This window comes from Hyla sarda, chromosome 2, assembly GCF_029499605.1.
Source record: "Hyla sarda isolate aHylSar1 chromosome 2, aHylSar1.hap1, whole genome shotgun sequence".
Taxonomy (NCBI): domain Eukaryota; kingdom Metazoa; phylum Chordata; class Amphibia; order Anura; family Hylidae; genus Hyla; species Hyla sarda.
In genome coordinates, this window is record NC_079190.1 from 121595874 (window position 1) to 121622660 (window position 26787).

At 44.9% G+C, this 26787-nt stretch overlaps 1 protein-coding gene across 5 annotated transcripts in view; it reads right to left on the reverse strand.

Moving 5' to 3' along the window:
• The window catches only part of CCDC122 (coiled-coil domain containing 122), a 95384-nt gene that overhangs the window by 26481 nt on the left and 42116 nt on the right, over positions 1–26787 (reverse strand). Inside the window, exon 1 of one of the 5 annotated variants that reach the window (XM_056560460.1) lies at positions 15797–15971. The exons of 3 other annotated variants lie outside the window; for them this stretch is intronic. In XM_056560460.1, the coding sequence (XP_056416435.1) occupies positions 15797–15859 (63 nt within the window). In that variant the 5' untranslated portion in view covers positions 15860–15971. Of the gene's footprint in view, positions 1–15796; positions 15972–26787 lie in introns of those variants that run through there. One more of the 5 variants, XM_056560458.1, reaches the window with a different exon arrangement.

Below are 26787 nucleotides of genomic sequence, written 5' to 3' on the forward strand. Positions count from 1 at the left end.
CCTTTTCTTCGGCTCCCGTCCTCTCCAGACCTGACCCTTCCAAACCCTTCCTATTGGAGGTTGATGCCTCCTCAGTGGGAGCTGGAGCTGTTCTTCTACAAAAAAATTCTTCCGGGCATGCTGTCACTTGTGGTTTTTTCTCTAGGACCTTCTCTCCAGCGGAGAGGAACTACTCCATCGGGGATCGAGAGCTTCTAGCCATTAAATTAGCACTTGAGGAATGGAGGCATCTGCTGGAGGGATCAAGTTCTCCTGTTATTATCTACACCGACCACAAGAACCTCTCCTACCTCCAGTCTGCCCAACGGCTGAATCCTCGCCAGGCCCGGTGGTCTCTGTTCTTTGCCCGATTTAATTTTGAGATTCACTTTCGTCCTGCCGATAAGAACATTAGGGCCGATGCTCTCTCTCGTTCCTCGGATGCCTCAGAAGTTGAACTCTCTCCGCAACACATCATTCCACCTGACTGCCTGATCTCCACTTCTCCTGCCTCCATCAGGCAGACTCCTCCAGGAAAGACCTTTGTTTCTCCTCGCCAACGCCTCGGAATCCTCAAATGGGGTCACTCCTCCCATCTCGCAGGTCATGCGGGTATCAAGAAATCTGTGCAACTCATCTCCCGCTTCTATTGGTGGCCGACTCTGGAGACGGATGTTGTGGACTTTGTGCGAGCCTGCACTATCTGTGCCCGGGATAAGACTCCTCGCCAGAAGCCCGCTGGTTTTCTTCATCCTCTGCCTGTCCCCGAACAGCCTTGGTCTCTGATTGGTATGGATTTTATTACTGATTTACCCCCTTCCCGTGGCAACACTGTTATTTGGGTGGTCGTTGATCGATTCTCCAAAATGGCACATTTCATCCCTCTTCCTGGTCTTCCTTCTGCGCCTCAGTTGGCTAAACAATTTTTTGTACACATTTTTCGTCTTCACGGGTTGCCTACGCAGATTGTCTCGGATAGAGGCGTCCAATTCGTGTCTAAATTCTGGAGGGCTCTCTGTAAACAACTCAAGATTAAATTAAATTTTTCTTCTGCATATCATCCCCAGTCCAATGGACAAGTAGAAAGGATTAACCAGATCTTGGGTGATTATTTGCGACATTTTGTTTCCTCCCGCCAGGATGACTGGGCAGATCTCCTCCCATGGGCCGAATTCTCGTATAACTTCAGGGTCTCTGAGTCTTCCTCCAAATCCCCATTTTTCGTGGTGTACGGCCGTCACCCTCTTCCCCCCCTCCCTACTCCCTTGCCCTCTGGTCTGCCCGCTGTGGATGAAATTTCTCGTGACCTTTCCATCATATGGAGAGAGACCCAAAATTCTCTCTTACAGGCTTCATCACGCATGAAGAAGTTCGCGGATAAGAAAAGAAGAGCTCCCCCCGTTTTTTCCCCTAGAGACAAGGTATGGCTCTCCGCTAAATATGTCCGCTTCCGTGTCCCTAGCTACAAGTTGGGACCACGCTATCTTGGTCCTTTCAAAATTTTGTGTCAAATTAATCCTGTCTCTTATAAACTTCTTCTTCCTCCCTCTCTTCGTATCCCTAATGCCTTTCACGTCTCTCTTCTCAAACCACTCATCCTCAACCGTTTTTCTCCCAAATCTGTTCCTCCCACTCCTGTTTCTGGCTCCTCGGACATCTTCTCGGTCAAAGAAATTTTAGCTGCCAAAAAGGTCAGAGGGAAAAATTTTTTTTTAGTGGACTGGGAGGGTTGTGGTCCTGAAGAGAGATCCTGGGAACCTGAGGACAACATCCTAGACAAAAGTCTGCTCCTCAGGTTCTCAGGCTCTAAGAAGAGGGGGAGACCCAAGGGGGGGGTACTGTTACGCCGCTCCTCCCCGGAGCGCTCGCTTCACTCTCCCCGCGGCAGCGCTCCGGTCACGTCCTCTGACCCGGGGCGCTGCGATTCCGCTGCCAGCCGGGATGCGATTCGCGATGCGGGTAGCGCCCGCTCGCGATGCGCACCCCGGCTCCCCTACCTGACTCGCTCTCCGTCTGTTCTGTCCCGGCGCGCGCGGCCCCGCTCCCTAGGGCGCGCGCGCGCCGGGTCTCTGCGATTTAAAGGGCCACTGCGCCGCTGATTGGCGCAGTGGTCCCAATTAGTGTGTTCACCTGTGCACTTCCCTATATCACCTCACTTCCCCTGCACTCCCTTGCCGGATCTTGTTGCCTTAGTGCCAGTGAAAGCGTTCCTTGTGTGTTCCTTGCCTGTGTTTCCAGACCTTCTGCCGTTGCCCCTGACTACGATCCTTGCTGCCTGCCCCGACCTTCTGCTACGTCCGACCTTGCTTTTGCCTACTCCCTTGTACCGCGCCTATCTTCAGCAGCCAGAGAGGTGAGCCGTTGCTAGTGGATACGACCTGGTCACTACCGCCGCAGCAAGACCATCCCGCTTTGCGGCGGGCTCTGGTGAAAACCAGTAGTGGCTTAGAACCGGTCCACTAGCACGGTCCACGCCAATCCCTCTCTGGCACAGAGGATCCACTACCTGCCAGCCGGCATCGTGACAACATGCAGGGGATGTCAAGATATATTTTAGATAGCTGACAGCTATATAAAATATATGTCCCAAATGTTGCTCCATAACAGGATCTGAAGATACTACAGGACTTCTGTCAGGGGGTCTTGCTCTTCACAAACCAATGACTACACATGCACCAGTGTCTGCCGCCTAATCTCTACCTTCTTCTTCAAGTCCAAGTACTAATGCTAGCTGAGATACTAATATGAGCGCCTTAGTAGAATCATTTATTTATATATTCTAACGTGCTGCGCTCCAGCCGCAAGCTCCGGCCATGAGCGCGAATCCCAGCCTGTCACTTACCCTGCTCTGCTGCTACTGTTACTCAGCTCCGCCGCGCTCGTCCCCATCTCCTAGGGTGCGCGCGCGGCGGAGCTCTATGATTTAAAGGGCCAGTACCCCTATAATTAGTCTTTGCACCTGATACCACATGATAAGTTCCTGCAACTCCCACACCCCCCTGACAGATCTTCAGTGCCATTTGCCTGTGAGAAAGCGTTCCCTATAGCCTGTTTGCCATATCCGTGTACCCAGACCTTCCAGCTACGTTATTTGACTACGAACCTTTGCCGCCTGCCTTGACCTTCTGCTACGTTGACTACGCCTCTGTCTCATCCTCCTGTACTGCGCCTTGCCCAGTTACCTGTGTGGTCAAGCCGTATTGGGGGTAGCGACCTGGGTGTCGTCTGCCGCAGCAAATCCATCCTGCTTTGCGGCGGGCTCTGGTGAAGACCAGCGGCACCTTAGACTCCGCTCCCCGATACGGTTCGAGTCATCAGCCACACAGGAAGAGGATCCACTACCTGCTCCGAGACATCAGCATCCTGGTGCATGACAGCAAGATCCGGCCATGGATCCAACTGGGGTTCCTCTGCCTGCTTCGGATCTTGCATCTGTCGTGGCGCTCCAGTCCCAGCAGTTGGCACAGCAGCTTATCCAGTTATCCGCCATGATGCAGCAGTTGCTATCTGCCCAGCAAAACCCGCCACAGCCTCAGCCTCCTCCTGCTCCAGTACAGCCTCCCGCTGCTGCAGTTTCCTCTAGATTGAAACTCCGTTTGTCACCTCCTGAGAAGTTTGAGGGGGATCCCAATTCCTGCTGGGGATTTGTGACGCAGTGCTCCATGCACATAGAACTCATGGCGGACCAGTTCTCCTCTGAACAAGCAAAGGTGGCCTTCGTCATCAGTCTCCTGTCTGCTAGGGCCTTGGCCTGGACCACTCCGCTATGGGATCGCAGTGATGCCATCACTACTAACCTCCAGGCGTTCCTGATGGAATTTTGCACAGTTTTTGAAGAACCTGCCCGAGCTTCCTCCGCTGAGATGGCTTTACTGAATCTTTCCCAGGGCAACTCCACTGTGGGCGAGTACGCCATCCGGTTCCGGACCCTGGTGTAGGAGTTCTCTTGGAATAACGAAGCTCTCTGCGCTACTTTCAAGAGAGGATTATCTAGTCAAATAAAGGATGTCCTCGCTGCCTGGGACTTGACATCTAATCTAAATGAACTGATACAATTGGCATCCCGGATTGATATCTGTTTCTCTGAGAGACGTGAGGAACAACGTCAAGAAAGAGAATTTGCACGACCTCTGCGCTTCCCATGCTTGGCACCAGTCTTCCAGCAACCACTGCAACCTTCTACTTTGCCTCCCGCCATGGAGGCTATGCAGGTGGATCGGACTCGCCTGACTCCGCAAGAAAGAACTTGCCGACGAGTTGAGAATCTGTGTCTCTACTGCGCCAGTGCCGATCATTTCCTCAAAGATTGTCCTGCACGCCTTCCGTTCCTGGGGTATATTGTTACCAATCAAGGTCTGCAAATGGATCCTAACAAGTTATCCACAGTACTGGATTGGCCTCAACCATCTGGCTTGAAAGCGATTCGGCTCTAAATCGGCTTTGCCAACTACTATTGGCAATTTATTCTGCATTATTCCACCTTGGTTGCCCCCATCGTCTCTCTCACCAAAAAAACTGCTAATCCGAAGGTCTGGACTCCAGAGGCCGAAGAGGCCTTTAAACAGTTAAAATCTGCCTTTGCTTCTGCCCCTGTGTTGTCTAGACCAGATCCAGTCAAACTATTCATTTTGGAAGTGGACGCTTCTTCTGTCGGTGCAGGACGCTTCTTCTGTCAAAAATCATCCCAAGGAAAAACTGTACCCTGCGACTTCTTTTTTAAAACTCCCCTGTGGAGAGAAACTATACAATAGGAGATCGTGAGCTCTTGGCTATTAAGTTGGCCTTGGAAGAATGGCGCCATCGCTTGGAGGGCTCTGTACATCCACTTACCATTTATACTGACCACAAGAACTTGCTACATCTACAGACTGCTCATCAACCCTCGACAGGCCCGTTGGTCGTTGTTTTTCTCCAGATTCGACTTTTTTATTCATTTTTGGCCAGATGAGAAGAATCGTTGTGCTGATGCCCTATCTAGATCCTCTGATTGATCTAGTACTTGATCTAGAGTCACATCCTCAGCATATTATACCTCCCGATCGTCTCATTTCTGCAGCTCCAACAACTCTTCAGCACCTGCCTCCAGGGAAGACCTACGTTACTCCCCGACTAAGGCTTCGAATCCTGAAATGGGGTCATTCCTCTCTATTGGCCGGCCATTGCCGGTATACCCAAGTCCTTGCAACTTCGAGAATAGATGTTGTGGACTTTGTCCGCTCTTGTTCGATCTGTGCCCGGGACAAGACCCCTTGTGCCAAGCCTACTGGTTTTCTACAACCTTTGCGAGTTCCTGAGTTGCCCTGGACCAACATAGCAATGGACCTCATCACCGACCTTCCATCTTCCAGTGGTAACACGGTCATCTGGGTTGTGGTTGACCGGTTTTCTAAAATGGCTCATTTCATACCCTTGCCAGGTTTGCCATCTGCACCGCAGCTTGCCAAGTTATTCTTCGCCCACATCTTCAGTCTCCATGGATTGCCTACCCATATTGTCTCCGATCAGGGGATCCAATTCATTTCCAAGTTCAGGAGGGCCCTCTGTTCCCGTCTCCAGTTAAAATTGGACTTCTCGGCTTACCACCCTCAATCCAATGGTCAAGTCGAAAGGGGGAATCAGGTCCTGGGGACTATCTTTGCCATTTTGTATCCGCCCATCAAGACGACTGGACCGATTTATTATCCTGGCCCGAATTTTCCTATAATCATAGGAACTCTGAATCCACTGGAACTTCCCCCTTCTTTGTGGTCTTCGGCCTTCATCCTCGTCCACCTCTTCCTTTGTCTTCCTCTTCCTCCGGAGAACCTATGGCTGACGAACTGGTTCGGAATTTCGCCTCTATCTGGCAGAAGACTCGTCACTCGCTTCTTCTTGCTATGAATCGTATGAAGTCTCAAGCAGACAGGAAAAGACGTCCCCCCCTCCCGAATTCTCTCCTCGGGACAAGGTGTGGTTGTCCTCCAAGTACATCCGCTTTAAGGTACCCTCCTACAAACTTGGTCCACGTTTTCTGGGTCCCTATAAAGTAAAAAAATGACTTAATACTGTGGCTTATTCCCTCCATCTGCCCGCCTCTCTCCGGATCCCAAATTCCTTCCATGTCTCCCTCTTGAGACCTGTCATCTACAACGGTTTTTCTCAAAAAGACATCACACCTTCCTCCATCTCTGGTACCTCTGATGTTTTTGCTGTAAAGGAAATTCTTGGATCAAAGCTGGTCAGAGGGAAACGCTACTTCCTTGTGGATTGGGAAGAATTCGGTCCTGAGTCCTGAGGAGAGGCCCTGGGAGCCTCAGGACAATATTCTGGACCAAGATCTTCTTAACCTGTTAAGGACCCATGACGTACGCGTACGTCATTGATCGCAGTGCCGCGCGCTATTAACCCTCAAAGTTAAACGCCACGTCAAAAGTGAAAGTGAAAGCATGCCGGTTAGCTCAGGGAGCTGTTTGGGATAGCCGTGGCATCCCGAACAGCTTACAAGACAAACAGAGGATCCCTACCTGCCTCCTCGCAGTCCAATCGCCGAATGACTGCTCAGTGCCTGAGATCCAGGCAGAATCATCGATCAGTTGTTTCTTATGAGAAACCACTGATCAATGTAAAAGATCAGTGTGTGCAGTGTTATAGGTCCCTATGGGAGCTATAACACTGCAAAAAAAAGTGAATAAAGATAAGTGAATAAAGTTAATTTCACACCTCCCCTATTAAAAGTTGGAATCACCCCCCTTTTCCCATAAAAAAAAACTGTGTAATAAAAATAAACATATATGGTATACGCATGGTCAATGGCGTATGCGCAAAAAAATTCAAAAGTCCAAAATAGTGCATTTTTGGTGACTTTTTATATCAATAAATCCTTTCAATGCAGAAATGGTACCGCTAAAAACTTCAGATCATGGCGCATAAAATGAGCCCTCATACCACCCCATACGTGGAAAAATAAAAAAGTTATAGGGGTCAGAAGACGACAATTTTAAACGTATTCATTTTCCTGCATGTAGTTATGATTTTTTTACAGAAGTACGACAAAATCAAACCTATATAAGTAGGGTATCATTTTAATCGTATGGACCTACAGAATAAAGAGAAGGTGTCATTTTTACCGAAAAATTTACTACGTAGAAACGGAAGGCCCCAAAAGTTACAATACTGCATTTTTTTTTTCAATTTTGTCTCACAATGATTTTTTTTTCGTTTTGCTGTAGATTTTTGGGTAAAATGACTGATGTCATTACAAAGGAGAATTGGTGGCGCAAAAAATAAGCCATCATATGGATTTTTAGGTGCAAAGTTATGATTTTTTAAAGGCAAGGAGGGAAAAATGAAAATGCAAAAACGCAAAAACCCCGGGTCCTTAAGGGGTTAAAAGATTTCTGAGCCGTAAGAAGAGAGGGAGACCTAAGGGGGGGGGTACTGTAACGGGGGGTCCCCGTCTGTCGGCGGGGCTGGGATTCGCATCGCGGGACGTGCCCGCATGCGAATCCCAGCCTGTCACTTACCCCGCTCTGCTGCTACTCTTACTCAGCTCCGCCGCGTTCGTCCCCGTCTCCTAAGGCGCGCGCGCGCGGCGGAGCTCTGTGATTTAAAGGGCCAGTACGTCCATAATTAGTCTTTGCACCTGATACCACATGATAAGTTCCTGCAACTCCCACACACCCCTGCCGGATCTTCAGTGCCATTTGCCTGAAAGAAAGCATTCCCTATAGCCTGTTTGCCATACCCGTGTACCCAGACCTTCCCGCTACGTTATTTGACTACGAACCTTTGCCGCCTGCCTTGACCTTCTACTACGTTGACTACTCCTCTGTCTCATCCTCCTGTACCGTGCCTTGCCCAGTTACCTGTGTGGTCGAGCCGTATTGGGGGTAGTGACCTGGGTGTCATCTGCCGCAGCAAATCCATCCTGCTTTGCGGCGGGCTCTGGTGAAGACCAGCGGCACCTTAGACTCTGCTCCCCGATACGGTCCGAGTCATCAGCCACACAGGAAGAGCATCCGCTACCTGCGAACGGGCTAGTGCCGTAGGGGGGGGGAAACGGGCTAGAAAAAAAAAAAAGTAGGATGGTGGGAGCTACCCTTTAAAGTCTCATGCACGTACGAGAAATGTATGTTCTGGCATAACTTTTTTACGGCTGGAGATATTTCGATACCTTGTACACATATTATTTATATGTCAAATAAAAACTATATAATAGTTAAATTAACCCTTACCTACACCCTTATATAAAAGATGGGTTTTTGTTTCAAGTCCCATGCAAGTATATGGGACTTCCGTATCTTACTCCACAAGCTCCATTCTGCTTATCCTGGTGAATATGTAAGTCCGGCTTGCAAGCCACACCCGCCACGCATACCACGCCCCATCTCACAAAGACACGCCCACATATTAAGCCCCACCCCCTTTGTGCATTGGTCTGGCTTGCAAATCGCGCCCTTTTCCACAAAGCCACGATCCCTTCTATTTTCGGCTTACAATATCTTCATTAGTGTTGGGCATGAATATTCGCATTTTGAATTTTTATTGCGAGTATCGCAAATTCACGAATTTGTGAATATTGCGAATGTATTTGCTCTATATTCAAAATTACGAACATTTAGTATTTTTTTTTGGGGGGGGGGGGGTTCACAGAACACATCACAGTGATCAGCATCTCTCCCTGTTTCCAGCTTGTGGTCTAAAGAATGCTCCAATACTAGTTACTGTGTGAGACTATGGAGCGCAAATATTTTGCACATGCGCATATTTTCATATTCCTTCTTTTAGCTTGTGGGCCAATGAGAGTGATGCAAATATACTTTTCAGAGGTTATCAACATCCCTAGCAACCAATAGTAAAGTTTCCCACCTCTTCACTATATGGGATTCCTCCCAGAAGCATTTTTTTTTTGTAGTTTCATATGCGATTACATGAAAATGCAACGAATACGTGCATTCGCGATTACGGGAATATGAAATGAATATGCAATTACACAACAAATATAACGAATATACAAATATTGGTCCATATATTCACGAAATATCACAAATTCGTATATGGCCAATGCTGCTCATCACTAATCTTCATCACAACTCAGTACCACTTGAGGACGGGATATGAGGACGGGATATGGGGACGGGATATGAGGACGGGGTATGGGGACGGGATATGAAGTCAAAAGCTTCCTCCTTTGTTTATTTTCCTCCCCAACAAGGATTAGGAAGGAAAAACCGGGCAACACTGGGCATTCAGCTAGTTATTTATAAAGAATTACAAGTTGTAATAGATTTCTGTGCTTGGGGATAACTCGGTCCACTGGGATTTTTGTAGCTCCTGTAGTTTACAGTTTGCTTTTATTCACGGAGCCGAAGATATCATGCAGGTTTATTTGATCTCCAGTAGTTGCCTTTAATAGGGAACCCATATGTGTCAAAATTACTTGTATTCAACACGTGATACAAACCTCAAATGATAATGAAAATCTCTGTTGCAAAATATGAGAAAAATAACTCCCACAATTTATGGAACATTTTCCAAAAACTGCAAACAACAAAACTATAACATACTGTTTGCTACCGGGGGCAGTAAAGGTAAAGGTCAATGTGCAGCTGCTGGTAAGGCTTTGCTTATTATTGTAGGTCACATCACATTGTTATTTACCACTTTGGGAGTCATTATTTTACCTATTGCATTTTTTTAATCAATACTTAAATCAAATGCAAATGTTTCACATTAAAACCATTGATATAAAATGCTTGCAAAAACATATGAAATATTTGTTAGTACAAGTATATTCATATTTAAAATGGGGGAAACTACAAATTTCATTCAGTTTAATAGTTAAAAAAAATAACAACAAAACATCAGTAATACCTTGGAGTAAGAATTTTAGTGCTGTAAGGGTATTGTCTCATGGTAATGAAACCCCATCTGCATCCGATGGATAATGGATGCAGGGTTTGCACAATTTTGCCAGCAAGATCATGCTGTCTTTGGTTGTGCTTATACAATACCTGTACCGTGAGGTTGTACACTCATACCTGGAAAATTCACATTTTTATAAAAAGATTACCGTATTTTTCGCCCTATAGGACGCACCGGCGTATAAGACGCACCCAATTTATAGGTGCAAAATCTAAAAAAATAAAGATTTTGAACCCAATAGTGGTCTTCAACCTGTGGACCTCCAGATGTTGCAAAACTACAACTCCCAGCATGCCCGGACAGCCAACGGCTGTCCGAGCATGCTGGGAGTTGTAGTTTTGCAACACCTGGAGGTCCGCAGATTGAAGACCACTGCATAGGAGGTAATACTCACGTGTCCCCGCCGCTCCGGACCCGTCCCCGCTGCCCTGGATGTCGCTTCATCGCTGTCGCCGTGTCCCCGTCGCTCCGGAACGTCTCTGCTGCCGGCCGGGTATCCTCGCTCTCCGTCGCCGCCATCACGTCGTTAGGCACGCCGACGCACGTACGCGACGACGTGATGACGAGGAAGGAGAGCGCCGGCCATACAGGGGATCCCTGAACGGAGAAGACACCGAGAAGGCAGGTAAGGTCCCTCCCGGTGTCCTGTAAGCACTAACCCGGCTATTCTGTCGCAGTGAAATCGCGGCGGTCCCGAGCAGCCCGACTGAACAGCCGGGTTAGTGTCACTTTCCCTTCAGACGCAGTGGTCAGCTTTGATCGCCGCGTCTGAAGGGTTAATACAGGCCATCACCGCGATCGGTGATGTCCTGTATTAGCCGCGGGTCCCGGCTGTTTATGGCCGCAGGCACCGCCGCGATAGGGGTGTATTCGCCGTATAAGACGCACCAACTTTTTCCCCCCAGTTTTGGGGAAGAAAAAGTGCGTCTTATACGGCGAAAAATACGAGATGTTGGTTATGGCAACATAGTATCCTGGCTAATAGGCATAACCCCGTAAGGATATGATCATGTTCACACTGGCATCACAGCTCTTGTTTATAGTGGAAGCCATGATGCTAGGCTAGCGGACCCTATTGGATTATTATAGGGTCTGTTGGGGTTTGATCACTGTTTTAGTTGTAATACAACCCATGACAGAATTTCTGTGTTCTCAGAACACAAAATTCCAACGAAATGTAAGCCCCATTAATGTCAATGGGAATCTGAGCACGGAATTCCGCAAAATATAAGACTGGTATTATAGAAATGCTCAGCCCTATATTGCACATAATGCTTAGCATAAACGTCAAAGCAGAAAAGTAAGGGGTAGCACTCAACGGGTCATCTTGTGCCTAAGGCTATGTTCACACGATGAACTTACGTATGGAATTCCGCATTAAAAGTCTGCACGGAAATGCATTGCCATCTATGAGACGGCGCATTTCTGAGCGGTCCTAGCGCCGGCATGTTCTGCCCGCTGTCGGGGCAATGTCCACAAGGAAATTTTTGGTGCGGACATTGCCCATCTGAACATAGCCTAAGCCATCTTTATTCAGAACAACATGATAAGACAAATGTGGTATTGCGACATACAGGAGGCAAGGACACCAGTCACAAGTATAGGTGAGACAGCTGTTTCGTATGCATGCGCCTACATTGTCAGACCACAAAGTACGTGCGTGCGTACGTAATAGCTGTTGCACCTATACTTGTGGGCGTTACAAGCGTCTTCGCCTTTTGCCCCTATATGCCACACACCCCATCTTGTCTAATGAAGTCTAAAGATGGCTTATGTATAATTTATTATATATATATATATATATATATATATATATATAGATATAGATATATAGATATATATACATACTTATGTATTATGCATATCTATCTATATATATATATATATATATATATATATATATATATATACACACAGTGTCCATTTTAGGACATCCTCAGTCGTCAGCTGTACCTCCCTCCTCTTTCAGCCAAAACGGCGTCCTGACTCATCCCCCCTCCTTCAGGCGTCAGCCAAAACCTTTGTCATCCTAAACTCTGTCATGCCTTAGATGAAAATGAAAGTGCTGAGTCAGCCAAGCTTCGGCAGCTCCACAGACACTGTGTGATTGGCTGCCAGCACAGACACTGTGATTGGTTGATGGGAGGGTGTGTGTAGTCCCGTGCAGTCCCGCTCCACTGTTTCGACACACTTCTTTACAAACCCTAATCTCTCATGTACCCAGCTTTTCCCGATTCCTGCAAAACAAACCTACGCTCTCAGCTTTTCCAGATTCCTGCAAAACTTACAGTTATGTACTCAGCTTTTCCCAATTCCTGCAAAACCTACAGTTATGTACTCAGCTTTTCCCGATCCCTGCAAAACCTACAGTTATGTACTCAGCTTTTCCCGATTCCTGCAAAACCTATGGTTATGTACCCAGCTTTTCCAGATTCCTGCAAATCTTACACTCATGTACCCAGCTTTTCCAGATTCGTGCAAATCTTACACTCATGTACCCAGCTTTTCCAGATTCCTGCAAATCTTACACTCATGTACCCAGCTTTTCCAGATTCCTGCAAATCGGGAAAGCTGAGTACATGAGAGTGTAGGATTTGCAGGGATCTGGAAAAGCTGGGTTCATGAGTGTAATTTGCAGGAATCTGGAAAAGCTGGGTACATGAGTGTAAGATTTGCAGGAATCTGGAAAAGCTGGGTACATAACCATAGGTTTTGCAGGAATCGGGAAAAGCTGAGTACATAACTATAGGTTTTGCAGGAATCGGGAAAAGCTGAGTACATAACTGTAGGTTTTGCAGGAATCGGGAAAAGCTGAGTACATAACTGTAGGTTTTGCAGGAATCGGGAAAAGCTGAGTACATAACTGTAGGTTTTGCAGGAATCGGGAAAAGCTGAGAACGTACGTTTGTTTTGCAGGAATCAGGGAAAGCTGGGTACATGAGAGATTAACCCCTTAAGGACGCAGGACGTAAATGTACGTCCTGGTGAGGTGGTACTTAACGCACCAGGACGTACATTTACGTCCTAAGCATAACCGCGGGCATCGGAGCGATGCCCGTGTCATGCGCGGCTGATCCCGGCTGCTGATCGCAGCCAGGGACCCGCCGGCAATGGCCGACGCCCGCGATCTCGCGGGCGTCCGCCATTAACCCCTCAGGTGCCGGGATCAATACAGATCCCGGCATCTGCGGCAGTTCGCGATTAAAATGAACGATCGGATCGCCCGCAGCGCTGCTGCGGGGATCCGATCATTCATAACGCCGCACGGAGGTCCCCTCTCCTTCCTCCGTGCGGCTCCCGGCGTCTCCTGCTCTGGTCTGTGATCGAGCAGACCAGAGCAGAAGATGACCGATAATACTGATCTGTTCTATGTCCTATACATAGAACAGATCAGTATTAGCAATCATGGTATTGCTATGAATAGTCCCCTATGGGGACTATTCAAGTGTTAAAAAAAATGTAAAAAAATGTAAAAGTAAAAGTAAAAAAAAAGTGAAAAATCCCCTCCCCCAATAAAAAAGTAAAACGTCCGTTTTTTCCTATTTTACCCCCAAAAAGCGTAAAAAACATTTTTTTTTGACATATTTGGTATCGCCGCGTGCGTAAATGTCCGAACTATTAAAATAAAATGTTAATGATCCCGTACGGTGAACGGCGTGAACGAAAAAAAATTTTAAAAGTCCAAAATTCCTACTTTTTTAATACATTTTATTAAAAAAAAAATTATAAAAAATGTATTAAAAGTTTTTTATATACAAATGTGGTATCAAAAAAAAGTACAGATCATGGCGCAAAAAATGAGCCCCCATACCGCCGCTTATACGAAAAAATAAAAAAGTTATAGGTCATCAAAATAAAGGGATTATAAACGTACTAATTTGGTTAAAAAGTTTGTGATTTTTTTTAAGCGCAACAATAATATAAAAGTATATAATAATGGGTATCATTTTAATCGTATTGACCCTCAGAATAAAGAACACATGTAATTTTTACCAGAAATTGTACGGCGTGAAAACAAAACCTTCCAAAATTAGCAAAATTGCGTTTTTCGTTTTAATTTCCCCACAAAAATAGTGTTTTTTGGTTGCGACATACATTTTATGATATAATGAGTGATGTCATTACAAAGGACAACTGGTCGCGCAAAAAACAAGCCCTCATACTAGTCTGTGGATGAAAATATAAAAGAGTTATGATTTTTAGAAGGCGAGGAGGAAAAAATGAAAACGTAAAAATTAAATTGTCTGAGTCCTTAAGGCCAAAATGGGCTGAGTCCTTAAGGGGTTAAGGTTTGTAAAGAAGTGTGTTGGAACAGTGGAGCGAGACTGCACACACCCTCCCATCAACCAATCACAGTGTCTGTGCTGGCAGCCAATCACACAGTGTCTGTGGAGCTGCCGAAGCTCTGCTGACTCAGCATTTTCATTTTCGTCTGAGGCATGACAGAGTTTAGGATGACAAAGGTTTTGGCTGACGCCTGACGGAGGAGGGATGAGGCGGGACCCTGTTTTCGCTGAAGCCTGACGGAGATTGGTCCGAGGGATGAGGCGGGATGCTGTTTTAGGTGAAGGATGAGGGAGGTACGGGCTGAAAACTGACGGCAATTTGTCTGAGGGAGGAGGCGGGACGCTGTTTTTCCTGACAACTGTGGTGTCCCGGTACCGGATTGCATCCGTTACCTTGTGGGGAGGTCCCCAAAGTCAGAGTCCCTAGCTACCGGTGGGGTCCTCATCAATAGTTAGCCCCTTGTCACCCCTGTAATAGGTAAAGCTATTCAAATTCAATGTGTAAATATGTAGCTAAAGTGTACTTACCTTGTTGTAGTGTCGCAGGACCTGCGGGTCACGTGATGCGTTCCAAAACTCTATGGTTTATGGTTTAAGGACCTTTGGAGGAAGTCAGGTGATCGCCCACCATGCATTGTAACAGTGAGTGACAGCTGACATGGACCAATCCAAAACGGCCCTGCCCATGCCCATATAAGGGAGCGGCGGCCATTAATCTCTCTCTTTCCTCGTGGGCTGCTGATGGAGGAGAATCTGCGCAGCTGTCGTCAGCAGTGACTAGGCCCAAGCCTTGCGGCAACGGCCATCTTACAAAACTGTGAGTTATCTCAATCCCTGTTAAGTCTGCAGGATCACCGGACCTAAACAGACCCCTAAATCCGGACGGATCTCTGCATCAATCCTAATTCTATTAGTCCTTTGGATAAGCTAATGGTCCTCAGCATCTGTCAATCACTGCCGTACTACATAGAGACTGTATTGCTAAGACTGTTGCTGTTAATTGGATGTAAAGTTTATACAAGTTCAAGTTCATCTCTATTGTGGACCTTCATTCATTTAAGCACGCACCTATCGTGTCTGGGAAGGGTGGCGATAGGCTGAAGATTTACCTCAGCGTATTAACCCTCACCCTGGCGTCACGAGTGACAAGGGTTAAATTAACCCCTCATATACAGAAGCAACACCCCAGCTATACTACACACCAACGCAGTTACTATATATATATATATATATATATATATATATATATATATACTTCTCTGCTTTTATGGTTAGAACCTAACTCTTCGTTTAACCCAGTGGTCTCCAAACTGTGGACCTTCAGCTGTTGCAAAACTACAATTTCCAGCATGCCTGGGCAGCCGTTGACTGCGAGTTGTAGTTTTGCAACAGCTGAAGGTCTACAGTTTGGAGACAACTGGTTCAGCAAATTACACCAGACCACTGACCATATATTATTATACATGGCTAAAATGAAGTTCAGAATTCAGTTTCATGTTACCAGAGAGCAATGCATTGTGGGACCTGAAATGCAGGTTATACAGAAATAGGAGGAGGCAGTCAGCATGATAAATTATTATTCTTATGATTATTATACAAGTGGGTACAACTACACCCACAAAACAAACCTCAACGTTGTAAGTGTGCTGAACAGAAAGCACTTCCTGGTTCTCTGAAGTCACATGACACATCACATGATCCCTATGAGCTACTCAGCAGGGATCATAAAATGCTATGGTGTCTAAGGAATCATTGAAAGTCACATGACTCTTTACTGCTAACTGCAGAGATCATGTGATATACCATGTGATTTAGTACCCCTACTGGGCCCTTTGGAGTTTGCCTGCCTGGAGCAATTATACTCAATGGGAGAGATTTATAAAAATCTGTGTAGAGGAAGAGTGAAGCAGTTGCCCATAGCAACCCATCCGCTTGCTTCTTTCATTTTTCAGAGGCCTTTTTAAAAATGAAAGAAGCAATCTGATTGGTTGCAACCTTAGGGTAGGGTCACACGCAACAAAATTGCAGCATATTTTACGCTGCAGATCCGCTAGTGACCCATCCCCATAGTGTGCCTCCAGCTGTTGCCCCGCCCCTTGGCCTGCTCGCAGTGGCAATTCGCCACTCCGAGCAGGCACACAGGGGCCTGCAAGTCGCGGCACGCGTGCGCAGTGTACGCAAACATCATGGCTGCTCCGTGATGTCTGAGTACACTGCAGTGCATCCAGCATTTCACAGGCCCCTGTGTAGCTACTCGGAGCGGCGGAATGCCCCTGCGGGCGGGGCGGGGGTGTTAACAGCTGGAGGCATGCTATGGGTGGGGTCACCGGTGGGTCCGCAGCATAAAATACCAGTGTGACCCTACCCTTATTCTGCACAGGCTTTGATACATCTCCCCCAATAACTATAGAATTGTCACACTGGTTTTTCACATGATGGGTTCTCTTCGAGACATGTCTGTGTTAGTAAATACTTGAATTCTACCTCTGGATGCAATTTTGACATTTTACCAACATATCTGGTCACAAATGTGATGTGGACCCTATCTTTGCGTAAGTAGGGATACACTTTATGTAATAATCCAGATTCTAGAAAAGACTTGGCAGCCATTGCCACAATATTTTGATCACTTTATTGATAAAGAATATACAGGCCCAATATTTACCAGAGAAGTGCTCTCCAAACTTGTGCCTCCCCAGTTGTGGCAAAACTACAACATCCAGCATGCCCAGACAGGCAACCACTGTCTGGTCATGCAGGGAGTTGTAGTTTTTCAACTCCCAGAAAAAAAAGAAATTTTGTATATATATATATATATATATATATATACATATATATATATATATATATATAAAACTCAACGTGTGTGTGTATGTGTGTATGTTCCACATAAACTCCCAAACGGCTAAAGATATTAAGATGAAACTTGGCACACATGTTACTTATATGTCAACAACAAACATAGGATATGTGATTTAACCCTTACTCACCCCCATTTGCCAGGGTTGGGGTTTATGTTTAAAGTCCTATACAAGTCTATGAGAAATACATGTTACTGCATAACTTCCAAACGGCTGGAGATATTTCGATAATACTTGGTCACATGTTACTTATATGTCCACTTAAAATATAGGATAGTTAATTTAACCCTTAACTACCCCCATTTGTGAGGGTCGGGGGTTTTGTTTAACCCCTTAAGGACTCAGGGTTTTTCAGTTTTTGCACTTTTGTTTTTTCCTCCTTACCTTTTAAAAATCATAACCCTTTCAATTTTCCACTTAAAAATCCATATTATGGCTTATTTTTTGCGTCACCAATTCTACTTTGCAGTGACATTAATCATTTTACCCAAACATTCACGGCAAAACGGAAAAAAAATAATTGTGCGACAAAATCTAAGAAAAAACGCCATTTTGTAACTTTTGGGGGCTTCCGTTTCTACGCAGTGCATATTTCGGTAAAAATTACACCTTATCATTATTCTGTAGGTCCATACGGTTAAAATGATACCCTACTTATATAGGTTTGATTTTGTCGCACTTCTGGAAAAAATCATAACTACATGCAGGAAAATGTATACGTTTAAAAATTTCATCTTCTGACCCCTATAACTTTTTTTATTTTTCCACATACAGGGCGGTATGAGGACTCATTTTTTGCACCGTGATCTGAAGTTTTTATCGTACAATTTTTGTTTTGACTTTTTGATCACTTTTTATTCATTTTTTTATGGTATAAAAAGTGACCAAAAATACGCTTTTTTGGACTTTGGAATTTTTTTGCGCGTACGCCATTGACCGTGCTGTTTAATTAATGATATATTTTTTTATAGTTCGTACATTTCCGCACACGGCGATACCACATATGTTTATTTATTTTTTTATTTACACTGTTTTATTTTTTTTATGGGAAAAGGGGGGTGATTCAAACTTTTATTAGGGAAGGGGTTAAATGACCTGCACATACTGATATCTCATGCTGTTCACTGGTGTGTATTAACACGCCTGTGATCAGTGTTATCGGCGCTTGACTGCTCCTGCCTGGATCTCAGGCACGGAGCAGTCATTCATCGATCGGACACCGAGGAGGCAGGTTCGGTCTCGAACAGCCCGACTGAGCAGCCGGGATACTTTCACTTTCACTTCAGACACGGCGGTCAGCTTTGATCGCCGCGTCTGAAGGGTTAATACAGGGCATCACCGCGATCGGTGATGTCCTGTATTAGCCGCGGGTCCCGGCCATTGATAGTCTCCAGGACCGACCCAATATGACGCGGGGACACCGCGTGACCCCGCGGCGTATCGCGGGAGCCGGAGGAGGACGTAAATATATGTCCTGCGTCGTTAAGGAGTTAAAGTCCCATGCAAATCAATGGGAAATGTATGTTCCCACATAACTTCCGTACGGCTGGAGATATTTCAATACCTGGTACACATATTACAGGTCGGGATATGAGGACGGGATGGAAGGTCGAGATAGGAGGTCAAGAAAGGAGGACAAGATGGTCGGGATAGAAGGTCGAGTGAGGAGGTCGGGACATGAGGACGGGATATGAGGTGGAGATAGGAGATCGGGATAGGAGGTCGGGATAGGAGGTCGAGATAGGAGGACGGGATAGGAGGTTGAGATAGGAGGTCAGGATAGGAGGTCGGGATAAGAGGTGCAGATAGGACGACGGGATAGGAGGTCGGGATAGGAGGTCGGGATAGGAGGACGGGATAGGAGGTCGAGATAGGAGGTCGAGATAGGAGGTCGGGATAGGAGGTCGGGATAGGAGGTCAACATAGGAGGTCGGGATAGGAGGACGGGATAGGAGGTTGAGATAGGAGGTCGGGATAGGAGGTCAGGATAGGAGGTGGAGATAGGAGGACGGGATAGGGGGTTGAGATAGGAGGTCGGGATAGGAGGTCGGGATAGGAGGTCGGGATAGGAGGTCGGGATAGGAGGACGGGATAGGAGGTCAGGATAGGAGGTCAGGATAGGAGGTCGAGATAGGAGGTCGAGAAAGGAGGATGGGATAGGAGGACGGGATAGGAGGTTGAGATAGTAGGACGGGATAGGAGGACGGGATAGGAGGTCGCGATAGGAGGTCGGGATAGGAGGATGGGATAGGAGATTGGGATAAGAGTTCGGGATAGGAGGTCGGGATATGAGGACGAGATGTGAGAATGGGATATGAGGTTGGGATGTGATGACGGGATAGGAGGTCTGGATATGAGGACAGGATATGGGGTTGGGATATGACAACAATATATGAGGACGGGATATGAAGTCAAAAGCTTCCTCCTTTGTTTATTTTCCTCCCCAACAAGGATTAGGAAGGAAAAAATGGGCAACGCCGGGTATTCAGCTAGCATATATATAAAACCCAACTTGTGTGTGTATGTTCCAGCATCATGTCCAAACTGCTAAAGATATTAACATGAAACTTGGGACACGTGTTACTTATATATGTCAACAACAAATATTGGATAGGTGATTTAACCCTTACCCACCCCCATTTGCCAGGGTCAGGGTTTTTGTTTAAAGTCCCATACTACTAGTGGGAAACATATGTAACTGCATAACTTCCAAACAGCTGGAGATATTTCGATAATACTTGGTCACATGTTACTTATATGTCCACTTGAAATATAGGATAGCTAATTTAACCCTTAACTACCCCCATTTGTGTGGATCAGGGTTTTTGTTTAAAGTCCCATGCAAATGTCGGCCATTACGGGTGGGTCCCCAGCTGCTGCTAGCAGCCGGAACCTGCAGTGTATGACGCGAGCACCCTTCCGATGTTCGCGGTCATACACAGGACGTAAATGTACGTCCTGGTGCGGGAAGTCTCGCCAAACCAGGGAGTACATTTACGTCCGTGGTCGTTAAGGGGTTAAGACCTATGAGGGATATTTATCAAAACCTGTACAGAGCAAATGTGGTGCAACAATCAGATTGCTTTTTAAATTTTTCAGAGACCTTATTTTGAAAAGTTAAAGAAGCAATCTGATTGGTTGCTATGGGCAACTGTACCCATTTTCCTCTGCGCAATCAATAAATCAGAAAATGTACCCTTTTAAGGTCATATTAACTGAAATGTAAAAAAAAAAAGTAAATAAGACACAGAGAAAAGCACAAATTATAGTGCACATAATAAAAAATGTGTACAGAAAAACAACTGATTGTAAACTGATTATAACTTACATAATTTGGGTTAATAAAGGAAAGTATTTTGTAGGTTTTGTGTTTTGTTTTTTTTGCTTTTTTTTATCATCATTTTCTGTCTGTTTATTTTGAAAGGAAAGCGTGAGAGTTTTCCTTGTGCCCTAGTTAAGTTCTAGCTGTTGCAGCAGTGTGACCCAGTGGTAATTAGTTTTTGGAGGACCTCTCTTCTGCTCTTCGCTCCTGCTTCTGCCTCACTTCCCCCTGCTGTGCAAATCGATAGTTGGCTGTCAACCTGATTGTAAAAATCCGGCCTTTATTTGTTTTGTGACTTGACCAGCAAGATTAAATAAACCAGAAGACTGAAATTTTCTTTCACCTTTACTCTGAAAAACAGAGCAGTGACTGAGTTTTATGATTGCTGCTGTACAATAGCAGAACTTCAGCTTTAGGTTAGGTTCCTATTATATTTGTGGCAGTAAGATAAATATATACAGTGAAATCTCTTTGAGCTGACCACCCACATTTGCACAAAAAATGGTAGTACTTTTATAGAGGGGGGCACTAGTGTATATTCCTGTCTCGTTCTCATGATTACTCAGGGTGTGAACACTTTTAAAATGCCTCTGTGGTAAGTAAATCAGCCCAGTCATCTTGACGAGCAGAAACAAAATGGCGAAGAAAGTCTCCCAAGACCTGGTTCACCCTTTCGACTTGTCCATTGGATTGGGGGTGATAAGCTGAGGGAAAAGTCCAGTTTAACTTGGAGACGTGAGCAGAGGGCCCTCCAGAGACAAACTGGACTCTACGGTCGGATAAAATATGAGAGGGCAATCCATGAAAGCGAACGATATGACAAAGGAAAAGCTTAGCAATCTGCAGTGAGGATGGTAAACCTGGCAAAGATACAAAATTAGCCATTTTAGAGAATCAGTCCACTACAACCCAAATGACCATATTGCCGCCAGAAGGGGAAAGGTCAGTAACAAAGTCCATTGCAATATTGGTCCAGGGCAGCTCTGGAACTGACAAGGGATGTATAAGGCCTGCTGGTTTGGAGTAGATGAGAATGTCATCCAAATAGACCACGACACAGGAGTATAGGAGGTCATGAAATATGTAATTAATGAACTCCTGGAAGACTGCTGGAGCATTACAGAGTCCGAAAGGCATGACAAGATACTGGAAGTGTCCATCACGAGTATTGAACGCTGTCTTCCATTCATCTCCTTCACATATGCGAATCAAATTATAGGCCCCACGAAGGTCAAGTATGGAAAAGATCCTCGCTCCACGCAGATGATGAAATAATTCTGAGATCATAGGAAGTGGGTACCGTGGTTTAGATGTGAATGGTGTGCTATATATAGTCCCAGACTAATGATGTAGTGGGTAATAGGAAAAATATGGATAAAATCAATGGAATGGATCCATAATTAGATGTGAAAAGATGGGAGAAAGAAGGAGAGAAAGAGAAAGGAAAGAGACAATGTGAGATGGTGGATATGCATCCTATAGAAAAAATATAATATAAAAGTGAAGATAATTAGGGACTAAACCCTTTGAGGTTTAATTTCTGGAAACAGGTCAAATAAAGTCAGAGAATATGAGACACAACATGAGCGCAATAAATATTCTTATAAAAACATGATATGAAAATATAAATATAACGGCAGTATAATGATTCCAACTTCACAGAGGTTGGATGGCTGGACAAATGTATAAGGTTTTAAATAGTAAAAATGTAAATGGTATATCCTTTAAAGATGGATAAGGGGCGCCTATACTGAGGGAAACACTAAGGTGTAATATTACTGTATAGGGCACAAAAGGGGAACTATTGCTATGTGATGATGGGCACTATTACTGTGTTCATCAAATAATAAAACAACCAACATAAAGGGAATCAGTGGACATAAGCTACTCCTTGATAAAAAATGGTTGGAGGAGGATGTCAAAAATCATTCTAATGAACAGGTAGCACATAGGCAGGTAAACTGCAGCTGAATACAATGCTCTTACATTCTTCCTTTCTTGGTACAAATGGGCTGTACCAGCAGATGGGCAGTTTCGTTGGTCTCTTAGGAAAACATAAAGGCAAGACTCCAGAGGGCAAAAAAAGGGCAAAAAAGTGGATCCCAGAGCAATGGAAAAAAAAACAGGTGTGAACAGTTCATGGTGGTGGAGGTGTTTTTTTTTGCCCCATCCTGGCATCTCTGATACCTGTAAATGGACAGCAGGGTTTATCTATGTATTGTGGCCAACTAAGTTCATCTCTTTATGGCAGCTGTTCATCCTATGGCAGAAGGGCACTTTCAGAAAACCAATGCACCTTGCTACAAGGGTTATATAGGCATAGAATGGTTTCTTGCTTCTATAGCATTTACAGTCCCAGATATAAAAGAGTACCTGTCACAGCCCACAAAAAAAATGTTACTCAGTACCTTATCCTGCTCATGTACATTTTGGGGGAGATTTATCAAAACCTGTCCAGAGGAAAAAGTTGCCCAGTTGCCCATAGCAACCAACCAGATCACTTCTTTCATTTTTAACAAGTAATCTGCAAAATGAAAGAAGCACTCTAATTGGTTGCTATGGGCAACTGGGCATTTTTTCCTCTGGACAGGTTTTGATAAATCTCCCCCATATTGTTTATGTGGCTAGAACCTTTATTTCTTTCACAAATACCTTCCATTAGTTGCTCACTTATTATGTCATTCTGTGTTTTGGAGGTTGCATGCCCCTCACTCTGCATGACTCAGCTACCTCCTTGTGTCTACTGCAATGTGCTGGGTCTCTTAATCCAATCACTGCATGCTGCTCTATAACGCTTCCTCAATTTTTTTCATGCTGCAGTCTAATAGGAGTGCTAGTCCCACCCTCACTTACTGGACTTTGTCCCTGTCTGTGCTTCTTCTTGGACACAGATGATGCTGCAGCAAGACAGGATTATGTACTGGGTGGTATGGGGACTTGTAGTGGTGTTTTTTTTTTTTTTGTTTTTTTTTTATAAACCATGATTTCTATAAAAAGGAAATAACATTTTCCTATGAAGTATATTAGGAAGGTAAATTTTTGTCATGATGTAAAACACATAAAAAATCTTTGAATCTGACAGTGCCCATTTAATACAAAGTATCCCTGGGATGAGGTAGAATGGGCTGTTGAGAGTATGTTAGTACATGCATTCAAATTACAGTAACTGTGAGAGGCTATCCTGTCCACATGTTAGTGCAGAACAATTTCAACAGTCATTTATGCCACTAAAATCGAATTGATGTGGTTTTGGAGACCAAAAGAGGTCCAATGCGCTGCTAGATATGGGTTTTAATAAAATGGCCATTTAGTGTATATGTGACAGGATTATTTTTAACACAATATAATGAAGGAGGTCACAGCACTCACCGATGCAAGCAATTTGATATTATATTGTATATCCAAGTCACAGGACGCGTTTCGGCACTGAGCCTTCTTCTGCAGCAGAGGAAGGCTAAGTGCCGAAACGCGTCCTGTGACTTGGATATACAATAAAATATCAAATTGCTTGCATCGGTGAGTGCTGGGACCTCCTTCATTATATTGCATTACTTTTTTCCTCGTGCACCACCACCTTTCAGATAGTGCTGACCATTGCTCTACCAGGATTATTTTTAACAGCACAGTATGGGCTGTACAGAAAAAGTGAAGAGCAGAAGACATCTGGGCGGCAAACTCTGCACAGTGCAGATGGAAAAGAAACATCCACATCAAATTTTATTTATTCATTAAGTACAATCTGCTGCAATATCATATTGAGTATCTCAGTGTGCATTGAATCCAGATACTGGTGTTTTCCCAGCAGCACTTGGAGAAGAATAAACCCATATGCACTCCATAGGACATCATATATGGGCTCTTTTTGAGCTTGTATATAAAATTTCTGAAGTACACGAGTATCGAGATACAGATTTACCCTACCCAGAGCAGATACAGATTCATACTATCATTATTCTGTAATACCACCTTATGCATGAAAGCTTATGAGCATCTCAAAATGCAAGAAACTTTTAGAATGATCAAAATGTTTTGTTACATCCTAAAGTAGTTCAGTGAATAAACAGTAGATGGCACTGTACCATCAAATACATATTAAAGTAATTATTAGGGTTGTTTATTTTTTTATTATTATTATTATTATTGTGTTTTTTTTTGTTTTTTTTTTTTGCATGTTTTGGGGCATTAAAGCGTTATAAAATATTTCTACAGCCAACAGCTGGTAGACAGTAAATTTTAAAAGGACACAATCATAAATTAACCTGGTTTTAAAAAGCTGTTTGCTAAATAATTATTTTTCTTTAAAGCACATCCTTTAGAGGAAAGTAAGGTAAAATATATAAAATTCTAACTTTAGGAAAGTTAAAATTAAAAAAATTAAAAAAAAAAAAAGCTTGCCTTATTGTACTTTTATGTTTTTCAGCCTTCATCATGAGAAATCTTCTGAGAATAAAGGTTAATATGAAAAAAAGGCAGCAAGGTTGCATAGACTACTGTGGATACAATTAATCATACTATCATCTCATATGTACTCACCTTTCCTACTTTACTGTATGTGTCTGTTTGGATCTGAGATAGGAAATTACCGTATTTTTCGCCGTATAAGACGCACTTTTTCTTCCCCAAAACTGAGGGGGGGGGGGGAAGTTGGTGCGTCACGTCTGAAGCGAAAGTGACACTAACCCGGCTTCTCAGTCCGGCTGTTCGTGACCGCCGCGGTGAAATCGCGGCGTCCCGAACAGCTTACAGGACACCGGGAGGGAACTTACCTGCCTCCTCAGTGTCTGCTCCGGGACGGGATCCCCTGCATGGCTGGCGCTCTCCTTCGACGTCATCACGTCGTTGCGCATGCCGTCCCGTCATCCAATAGGAGCGGCGTGCGTAGCAATGTGATGACAGTGACGTGATGATGGCGACGTGATGACAGCGACGGAGAGCGTGGATTCCGGGAAGAAGATGTCCGGAGCGTCGGGGACACCACGGGGACGCGGCAACAGCGATGGAGCGACATCCAGGGCAGCGGTGACGAGCTGTGACAGGTCCGGAGCGGCGGGGACACGTGAGTATTACCTCCTACCAGTGGTCTTCAACCTGCGAACCTCCAGATGTTGCAAAACTACAACTCCTAGCATGCCCGTACAGCCGTTGGCTGTCCGGGCATGCTGGGAGTTGTAGTTTTGCAACATCTGGAGGTCCGCAGGTTGAAGATCACTGTTGGGTTCAGAATCTTTTTTTTTTCTAGATTTTGCACCTTTAAAATTGGGTGCGTCTTATATGCCGGTGCGCCCTATAGGGTGAAAAATACGGTAGATTGCGAGCCCCATTGGGCACAGGTGACTGATGTGAGTAAATTAAAATCAGTGCAGAACAGTGAAAAATTTTGGATCTACATAAGAAACAGGATAAAAAGTTAAGAGTCATAAATAACTAACTAAATACAATTTATTATAGTTATTTAAACAGAGGATACACTGTGCAGGAGTGAGTAAATGGACCACCAAACAGAAGCCAAGACATAAACTGACTGATATATTAAATCTGCACAAAGACAATAAGGAGAAGTATTCCTGTGATAAAATCTTTACAGGATAGGTGGAAAGCGGCTGATAGTGGAGGGGTAAATCCCTGGGACCCCCACAAATTGCTAGAGCAAGGATATAAAGCTGCGGAGAAAGACAAACACTGTACTCCGCTATCTCTGGCAGCTGCATAGAGAATGAATGGAGCGCATGGGCGCAAAGCGCCATTCTTGCAGGAGTGCAGGATGTCAGACCCCCATGCATGTTTAAACACGTATCCCTTATCTTGTGGATAGAGGATATGTTTTTTTTATCACTGAAATACCCATTTTAAGGGGAAATGATTATGAAGGACACCTATGATCAAGAAGTATCACACCAGGCTGCGTCTGACCACTTAGACCCTTACCAATTATGAAATCAATTGTCTTGTGTTTTTTCCATTTCAAGGGGTACTCGAGTAAAAAAATTAAAAAATTCAACCAACTGGGGCCAGAAAGTTAAACAGATTTGTAAATGACTTCTATTTAACCTCTTCAGGACACAGGGCGTATGGATACGCCCTGCATTCCGAGTCCTTAAGGACCGAGGGCGTATCCATACGCCCGTGGGAAATCCGGTCCCCACCGGTAGCCGGTTGGGGACCGGAGCCGGATGCCTGCTGAAATCATTCAGCAGGCACCCTGGCACATCGCCCAGGGGGGTCCTGAGACCCCACCCCCATGTCGGCGATCGGAGGAAATCGCATGTCAATTCAGACATGCGATTTTCTCCAATTCCGGGCTGATCGGGTCTCTGGTGACCCGATCACCCGGAAAATAGGGCTGATCGGAGTTGTCAGCAACAACCCTGATCAGCCTAAAGGATTGGAGTGAGATCGCAAAGCTGCGATCTACTCCTATCCCCTGCCATTACTCAGA